Source organism: Budorcas taxicolor, chromosome 2 (genome assembly GCF_023091745.1).
Source record: "Budorcas taxicolor isolate Tak-1 chromosome 2, Takin1.1, whole genome shotgun sequence".
NCBI classification, from domain to species: Eukaryota; Metazoa; Chordata; class Mammalia; order Artiodactyla; family Bovidae; genus Budorcas; species Budorcas taxicolor.
Window position 1 is genome coordinate 9,146,876 of NC_068911.1, and position 9,231 is coordinate 9,156,106.

General features: G+C 53.2%; 1 protein-coding gene across 1 annotated transcript; it reads right to left on the reverse strand.

Annotated features, from left to right (window-relative positions):
• Window position 1: 1 nt before the first annotated feature.
• NSUN5 (NOP2/Sun RNA methyltransferase 5) lies at window positions 2–5,284 on the reverse strand. Its single transcript, XM_052656614.1, has 10 exons — window positions 5,185–5,284; window positions 4,964–5,086; window positions 3,907–4,081; window positions 3,705–3,813; window positions 1,734–1,872; window positions 1,527–1,642; window positions 981–1,159; window positions 595–805; window positions 379–519; window positions 2–302 (listed from the first exon to the last, which is right to left on the reverse strand). Exons 1-10 carry the CDS (start codon window positions 5,275–5,277, stop codon window positions 200–202), a joined length of 1,389 nt encoding a protein of 462 aa, XP_052512574.1. The 5' UTR covers window positions 5,278–5,284; the 3' UTR covers window positions 2–199.
• Window positions 5,285–9,231: the final 3,947 nt, after the last annotated feature.

The following is a 9,231-nucleotide window of genomic DNA, read 5'->3' on the forward strand; positions in this document are numbered from 1 at the left end:
GACCATGTCCTGCGTTTTATTTTTGTGAGCAGCAGTGCGTCTCACGCACGAAAGCACAGCCCAGGGAAGGGACCCAAAGCAGAGGAGTGTCCCGTCTCTCTCCAGCTGGAGGAACGGGGTTCCCGGTCTTCTTCCTCCAGCCATAACCAGACTGCCACCTGGGGCTGAGGGCCTGAGAGGAGTCGGCGCTCTGCGCCCGCTAAGTGCCAGGGGTAGCCGCCGCTTTCCGCCGCCTCCTCTTCCCCTTTGGGGCTGGGCTGGGCATCAGCTCTGAGGCTGCCGCTTCAGCCTGTGAAACAGAGCTAGAAGAAAAGTAAAGGGGGTGAGATGTGCCCCAGTCCTCCAGCCTCTTCCAGGGAGGCCCCCCCGGTCACTCACCTCGGCACCTCTACCCGTTCAAGCACCGCGATGAAGAAGCCACCGGTAAGCGTGGTCTCGGGGGAGGCCCGGAGGCAGTGTTCAGCGCCTGGAAAGGCGCCGAGGCCTCGGTGCGGCCAGGAGGGGAGGACGGCAGCCAGCCTGCAGGCAGGCATTGGGATGGGCTTCTAGGTCAGAGGCAGCCCCCTCCCCAAGGCCCTGGTGGACACCTACTACCTGAAGGCCCCAAGGTTCTGCTGCAGGGCGGCGCACACCACGTCTTCATTCTCCTCCTGGCAGACGGAGCACGTGGAGTAGACGAGGCGTCGCAGGCTGGGGAACGTGAGCGCGTGGCTCAGCGCCCGCTGCTGGAAGGCGGCCAGTGCTCGCAGGCGCTCTGGGCTCGGCATGCCAGCCTTGGGCTCCTCCAGCTGTCTGCTGGGCATCCCTAGGGAAGAGTGCTTTCAGCACAGCCAGCCTGGAAGAGCAGGTCCCGCTTCCAGGAGAGCACGTCTGCCACGGGTCACAGGAACCAAACCTCAGGCCAGGACAACCAACCACCCCTCACGCCCCAAGGTTGCCCTGGGTCCGTGAGCCCTGGGCTGTGCTCCCCGTCATCTCACCAGAGCCGCTACAGGAGGGATCCAGCAAGATGTACTGGACCTGACAGTAACGCTGGTCCGAGGGCGAGACCGTCAGGAAGTCCTGCTCGGCCAGCTCGCAGCAGGAGACCCCCGCCCGGGCCAGCAGGGTAGCCATAGACGCCAGTCGCTTGGCATCCTGGTCAAAGGCAAAGATCTTCCTAGGGAGGAGGGCAGAGTTGAAGTGAACTGAGAACTTAATGGAGCACGTAAAAGCCCACAGCTCTTGACACACTAACATGTACGTGAAGTCAGGACACACAGACTATTTAAATGTCTTTAACTTCTAAAAAGCTCAGTGGTCAGAAATAGCTGGCCTGGGCTCTGTGGTCCGAGGGCTCGGGGACTCACATCTCATACCTGCCGCCCACTGGGAAGCTTAGGGAGCTGCCCTAGGTCCAGAAGGGAACACTGAAAGGCAAAGCCTCCTTTCAGCCTGCAGGACTTCCTGGAATAAGTGTTCCTTATCTCTTCCTACAAAGTACGGGATCAGATCCCACCCCACTCCTGTCTGACCATGGCACTCACCCTTGGTTCTTGAGAAGAGCAGCCAGGTGACTGGTCTTATTGCCTGGGGCAGCGCATGCATCGATGACGTGGGACCCTGGGGGCGGAGCCAGCAGCATGGCCGGGAGACAACTTGCCTGGCGGCACAGAGCACAGGGGCTGGGTGAACGGAGGCCCCAGGCTGACCACCCCCCACCTGCTTCCCCCCTTTCCACCCATCCTCCCTACCTTGTCTTGCAGGATGAGGTGACCGGCTTGGTACAGCGGATGGTCATGCAGATCTGTTTGGGCAGGAAACACAAGCAACTCTGGCAGCAAGGGATCCAGGAGAAAACACTTCCCTTTGAGGGCCCTGATGTCATCGAGGCTGCCAGGGAATACAAACTGCTTATTCCACATTTTATGCCTCCCTCCATGCCAGGTACCAGCCAGGCACTTCACACGTCACCTGACTGCTTACTGGTGTGACAAAAGCTTAAAACTGCTGTGAGTATATTAACACGCTGATAAGACCGAGGCAACAGTTCAGAGAACGGGGTTCTCAGGCCAGACTCTGTGTCCAGAAGATGCTAGAGGTGGAGAGGCATGGGCACCTCAGCCTCTGTACTTCTCGAAAACGGTAGGTATTAAATGACATGCAAACCTCGTAGGAAAAGATTTCGCACACATTAGGCTCGCAACAGCCAGTACTATCAGAACATAACCCTGTGGGGAGAGGCCTGGTACAGGGAGGTGAGTACTGAGTCGATTCCTGATGGATGAATTAGTACCCAGAAGGGCTGAGGTGAAAACTTTGTTCACTAAACTAAGGAAAAGCACTGTCTGTTCACTTGCCCCATGTAGAAAACATGAGAGAATAACAACTCAGATGAGAAAGCTAACAAGCAGCGGAGAGAAAAAGTGAGTCACTCAGTCATGTCTGACTCTTTGAGACCCCCTGGACTGTAGCCCACCAGGCTCCCCTGTCCATGGAATTCTCCAGGCAAGAATACTGGAGTGGGAAGCCATTCCCTTCTCCAGGGGATCTTCCCAACTCAGGGATCAAACCCAGGCCTCCCACATTGCAGGCACATTCTTGACCGTCTGAGCCACCAGGGAAGCCTGACAAGTAGCTGGCATCCAAACCGACACACAGCCATCCTCCACCACCCTGGTCTCTAAGCGACACGCTGCAGGCCGACAGGGAGACATCTGCAACAGATAAGGGCGATGCAGGGAGAGGACGCCGCTTCCCAGAGCGGTGAGGGGACAGAACAGGAGGCAGGAGTGCAGGGGCGGGGCGGCCACGGAGCAGCAAGCACCGTGGGAACACAGGTGCATAGCAGACGCGCTGGGAAGGGGCAGGGAGGCACAGCCCAGTGGAGGGCCAAGGGTTTTCAGTGAGGGAGTAAAGCGTCAGATCTGCGTTCAGAACTTTCTGCAGCCAACACAGAGAGGACGAGTGTGACAGCAAAGTCTGGACGTGGGGAGGCCGGCTGCGGGTTCTCGTGCCAGCCACGACAGGATATGATGCTGAAACCTAGGCAGTGTCCGGAAGGAGAGACTCTAAAGGCAGAGCAGTGAACGCCCAGACAGACAGGAGGGAAGCGTGTACAATGACTCAGTTTCGACTTTGACCAAATGGGTGCGCAATAGTGACATCTGTTAAAACAAGGAATGCACAAGATGCCAAGTTTAGGGATGCAAGGATGTAAAGTAATCAATGTGTGATATACCGCAAACAGGACAAAAATCACATGACCATCTCAACAGATGCAGAAAAGGCATTTGAAAAAATTCAGCATCCACTCATGATAAAAATTCTCATCAAACTTGGTACTGAAGGAACATAGCAACATAATAAAGTCTGTATATGACAAACCCACAGCTCACATCACACTCAATGGGGAAAGGCTGAAAGTTCTTCCTCTAAAATCAGGCACAAGACAAGGACAGCTACTCCAGTCACTTCTATTTAATACAGCATTCCATGCTCAGTCGCGTCTGACTCTCTGTGACCCCCATTGACTGCAGCCCGCCAAACTGCTCTGTCCAAGGGATTTTCCAGGCAAGAATACTGGAGTAGTTTACCATTTCCTCCTCCAGGGGATCTTCCTGATCCAAGGTTTGAACCTGCATCCCCTGCACTGGTAGGCTGATTCTTAACCACTGAGCCACCTGGGAAGCCCATTCCATGCTCAGGTAGGGTTCTAAACTCACCCAGAAGCCCGACCCTGGTAGGAGAAACCTTGTCTCTTAAAATAATCAATGGCATCTTCAGCGCAGGTCTTCAAAGTGTTCACTCGCACAAATCGAGGCACCTGGGAGGCTAGGAAGCAATCAGCAGTGAGTGAGCAGGAACCGGGCCCTCTCCTGAGGGCCTGATGGCTATCCCCCATCTCCACAACACCTCCCAGCTCACCCGAGCCAGGCTTGGATCCCACTTCCAACAGGTCCTCGTTCCGGCTCACACCTTGACGAACCTTGAGCCGCGCCAACTCAGCCTTCAGCCTGGCCTGGTGCCGCTCCAGCAGAGGTTTCCATCGTCCCCCACGCCCTCTAAAGCCTCTTCCCAGCAGTAAGTCATATACTAGCACCTGGGATGGAGAAAGGAGGCAAGAAAACCTTGAGTATGAAGATCCTGGAACTCCATAGTGCTGGAACTGGAAAAGTTAAACAGACCACTTATCAAGATAGTAATGGGTAAAAGTGAGCTACCCTTTTCAAGATCACACAAGAAATTAACAGACAGGTACACGATTTGAACCTGGTACCTGACTTCCCAGTCCCGAACCCCTTCCCCATGCTTCTCACCAGGAAAAGCTCTGGATCTGAACCCTCCTCGTCAACATCACCTTTTTGTTTTACCTAAACAGAGCCTGCTGCGCTATCAACACTTTGGTCTTCTGTTTCTTTCACACAAGGCTCAAAGTTAAAGCATGTGCTCTGCAGCTAAGTCGCTTCAGTCATGTCCGACTCTGTCCGACCCCACAGACGGCAGCCCACCAGGCTCCCCCGTCCCTAAGATTCTCCAGGCAAGAACACTAGAGTGGGTTCCCATTTCCTTCTCCAGTGCGTGAAAGTGAAGTCGCTCGGTCGTGTCCGACTCTTCGCGACCCCATGGACTGCAGCCCACCAGGCTCCTCCGTCCATGGGATTTTCCAGGCGAGAGTACTGGAGTGGGGAGCCATTGCCTTCGCCTAAAGTATGTGCACCTCCTCTCAATTCATAAACCTGTGAGGGGCTGCGCCTCCTCATTTCGGAGGAGCGACTTGCTAGCATCACACAGTGGACGGCGACGGAGCAGACACCCTAAGGTTAGGAGGGGCTCACCCTCCTGTTGGAGATAGAAATGGCAACCCACTCCAGTATTCTTACCTGGAGAATCCTGTGGACAGAGGAGCCTGGTGGGCTGCTGTCCATGGGGTCGCAGAGAGTCGGACACGACTGAAGCGACTTAGCATGCACCCTTCTGTTACCTTGGCTAGGTGCGGCCGCAGCTTCTTCTCGGCTCGCAGGAGGCCGGCGTTGGCGATCACGGCGTCCAGCACGGCGGAGTAACGCTGCGTTTCGCACACCAGCGCGTACAGCTGCTTCACGTTCTGCGCTCGGCCGAGAAGACCCAGGTGAGACGCGGGCCGGGCCGAGCTAGCCCCCTGCCGGGGCCCCCCTCCCGGGCAAGAACCCCGAACCCTGCTACCTGGAAGTTGCTGGCGTACACCAGCCCCTTGAGGGAACCCTGGCGGCTCTCCACGCCGGCCAGCACGGCCGCCGCCGCCGAGTACACCGCCATACTCCGTGCCCGCGCGCGCGCCTTTACGGCTCTGTCGCGAAGCGCGCGCGGCTCCGCACCGCTCCCACCTGACTTCCGGGGTCAAAGGGCACGGGTGTTCCGGACCCGGAAGTCCCCGTACCCATTCAGGTGGTCCCAGGGCGTGTGACAGTTCACACTTCTGTCAGGGTCTGGAGGCTGACGCAGAGAACCCGGCTGACCACTTCTTCGCAGCTCTTTGCGTTTTTCTTTCAATCCTTGCCGATATCACAGGCAAACAATGAGATTTTATTGATGTTTTAATTTCTGTGATTGAGGTTAAACATTTTCCCGTTATTGGTCGTTTGTATTTCTTCTATTATGACATGTAGATGTCTTTGGCTTACCGCTCTACTGTCTGTTCAGTTCAGTTGCTCAGTCGTGTCCGACTCTTTGCGACCCCATGAATCGCAGCACGCCAGGCCTCCCTGTCCATCACCAACTCCTGGAGTTCACTCAGACTCATGCCCATGGAGTCAGTGATGCCATCCAGCCATCTCATCCTCTGTCGTCCCCTTCTCCTCCTGCCCCCAATCCCTCCCAGCATCAGAGTCTCTTCCAATGAGTCAACTCTTCACATGAGGTGGCCAAAGTACTGGAGTTTCAGCTTTAGCATCAGTCCTTCCAAAGAACACCCAGGACTGATCTCCTTTAGAATGGACTGGTTGGATCTCCTTGCAGTCCAAGGGACTCCCAAGAGTCTTCTCCAACACCACAGTTCAAAAGCATCAATTCTTCAGCAATCAGCTTTCTTCACAGTCTAACTCTCACATCCATACATGACCACTGGAAAAACCATAGCCTTGACTAGACGGACCTTTGTTGGCAAAGTAACGTCTCTGCTTTTGAATATGCTATCTAGGTTGGTCATAACTTTCCTTCCAAGGAGTAAGTGTCTTTTAATTTCATGGCTGCAGTCACCATCTGCAGTGATTTTGGAGCCCCCAAAAATAAAGTCTGACAGTTTCCACTGTTTCTCCATCTATTTGCCATGGAGTGATGGGACCAGATGCCATGATCTTCGTTTTCTGAATGTTGAGCTTTAAGCCAACTTTTCCACTCTCCTCTTTCACTTTCATCAAGAGGCTTTTTAGTTCCTCTTCACATTCTGCCATAAGGGTGGTGTTATCTGCATATCTGACATTATTGATATTTCTCCCGGCAATCTTGATTCCAGCTTGTGCTTCTTCCAGTCCAGCGTTTCTCATGATGTACTCTGCATATAAGTTAAATAAGCAGGGTGACAATATACAGCCTTGATGTACTCCTTTTCCTATTTGGAACCAGTCTGTTGTTCCATGTCCAGTTCTAACTGTTGCTTCCTGACCTACATATAGGTTTCTCAAGAGGCAGGTCATGTGGTCTGGTATTCCCATCTCTTCCAGAATTTTCCACAGTTTATTGTGATCCACACAGTCAAAGTCTTTGGCATAGTCAATAAAGCAGAAATAGATGTTTTTTCTGGAACTCTCTTGCTTTTTCCATGGCCTTTATATATTAACAATATATACCTCTTATCTTAGGTTTTGCCATTTTTCCAGTTTTTTTTTAATGTCGTTTATAATTGTTTTGGACACCATGAAGTTCTCATTTTAAAAGTATTTACCTTTATGGTTTCTGCCCTTGATGTCACACTTGAAACCCACTTCACATCTGTACAGTATAGAAATCATCTATGCTTCATCATTTCACACTTAAATCCACTGACTGCTGCCTGTGGGATCTGAGTTCCCTGACCAGGGCTCCAACCCGTACCCTCTGCAGTGGGTGTGCAGAATCCGAATCTGGGCTTTCAGGACACTGCTGAACACACCTTCTTTGTTGGAAAGCTTTGGCTTCCATGACCTCCTCTGCTGGCCTTCCCTCCCTTCTCTCTGCTAAGCTCTAAGTTTCCTTGGCCACCCTGCCTAAGTTGCTCCCTAGGTTCTGGTGTTCCATTCTCTGACCTCCTTTCCATCAGTCTGATATTTCCTCCCCTGGGGCAGACTCACCCACTTCCACACTGTTGTTCGTACAGGACAAAGTTAACATCAAGTAGCATAGATGCACACCCTCCACCCCAACCAACCCCTACCCTCATCTCCAATCCCAGCTGCAGCATCCCATTTTGTTTTGCTGGCTGCACTTCACGGCGTGTGGGATCTTATTTCCCAGACCAGGGATCGAACCCTCGCACCCTGTACTGAAGGCAGAGTCTTAACCACTGGACCACCAGGGAACTGCCCCCACTGCAGCATCACCCCTTCTGAACCTAGATCCCTGCAGGCTCTTTTCTGCCAGTGTTCCACTTCTTTCAGTTTAAATGCGAATTCTACATGAAGAATTAATTATTATTTCCTCTGTCTCTTGCATATTAGATGTGCGTCAGTTAAGATCTTTCTGTTGCAAGCACAAACACTTACTCTGGTTAGCCAATTGAAAGATAGGATTTATTAAATGGGTGCAGAAGTATGCCATCATGTCCATCATGGTCTGGCTGAAGGCAGGGTGGTGCACACAAGGGAGTCGCTGAGGAGAGTTTAAAGAAAGGAATTTTCTAAAAAGAACAGTCAGAGGTGAGGAGGTTGATGGGTGATGGCGCAGAACTCAGGGCTGGCGACAGCGCTGTTCACCACCAGGAATATAGGAAGAATTGCAAAGAGGGGGGACCCTGCAATGCATAGCCCAGCAGGCAGAAAAGCAAGAAAATAACCACCTCCAACTCCCTTCTCCTGCCCTGGGATCTCCTGCCAGCCTCTCCCATCAGCTGAACCCAACAGGAAGCCAGAAGGATGTGCATTCCAGCGAGGCCAGCCCCCTAGGCCACGCAGGATGGAGAGCAGAGGTAGCGTCATGAAACTGAAGGAAGAGCTACACAACCAAAGACCAAGTCTGGAAAGCGTCAAGCATGCAGCAACCAAGGCCAAGGCCCGACAGATGCAGCTGATCCAGAGACAACAAGCAGGACTTCCCTGGGGGTCCAGTGGTTCATCTACCTGCCAGTCCAGGGCACAAGGTTGGATCCCTGATCTGAAAGATTCCACATGCCATGAAGCAACCAAGCCTGTGCACCCACAACTCCTGAGCCTGTGCTGTAGAGCCCAGGAACCCCGACTACTGAGCCCGTGCACCTAGAACCCGTGCTCCACGAGAGAAGCCACTGCGGTGAGAAGCCTGCCCATCGCACCTAGAGAAAGCATGCGCACAGCAGTGAAGACCCAGCATAGCCAAAAGAATGAACACGTAAATTTTCAAAATTTTCAAAAAAAGAGACAAGAAGCCGCTTTTGATTATGACTTACACAGATGGCAGGGGGAAGATTAGCCAAAGGCAGCAGCTCACGTAGGCCTTGTTGCCCACGCCAGAAAGGATGGTGTGGAAATCAAAGGGCTCGTGGCTGTGAGATGTGGCCCTACCAGAGGCTGGAGCTGCTTTTAAAGACCCGAGCATAAAGCAGTGAGCACGTGCAGCAACTGATCACTGCAAATCACTTGACAAGGGAGAAATAATGTCTGTTTTATTATCCTTAAAGTTCACAGTGATGGGGGAATTATGTGTGGGAGTGTTTCCACCCTCAGGGGGACGCATGATCGAGGTTAGGAGGGGCTAAGGGAAGCCCGCTCTTCCCAGGTGGCACAAGTGGCAAAGAACCGGCCCGCCAGTGCAGGAGATGTGAGACGTGGGTTTGATCCCTGGGTCAGGAAGATCTCGAGGAGGGCATGGCAACCCACGCCAGTATTCTTGCCTGGAGAATCCCCATGGACAGAGGAGCCTGCCAGGCTACAGTACACAGGGTCGCAAAGAGTTGGACACGACTGAAGTGACTGAGCCTGCGTGCAACAAGGGAAGCCCAGCTTGATCCTTGGACCCCAGGGCCTGGCTCTGCCGGTTAATAAGCAGGTTAATAGCCCAGATAGAGGTTAATAAACATGCCCCTGGCTATCAGTTATTCTCCCA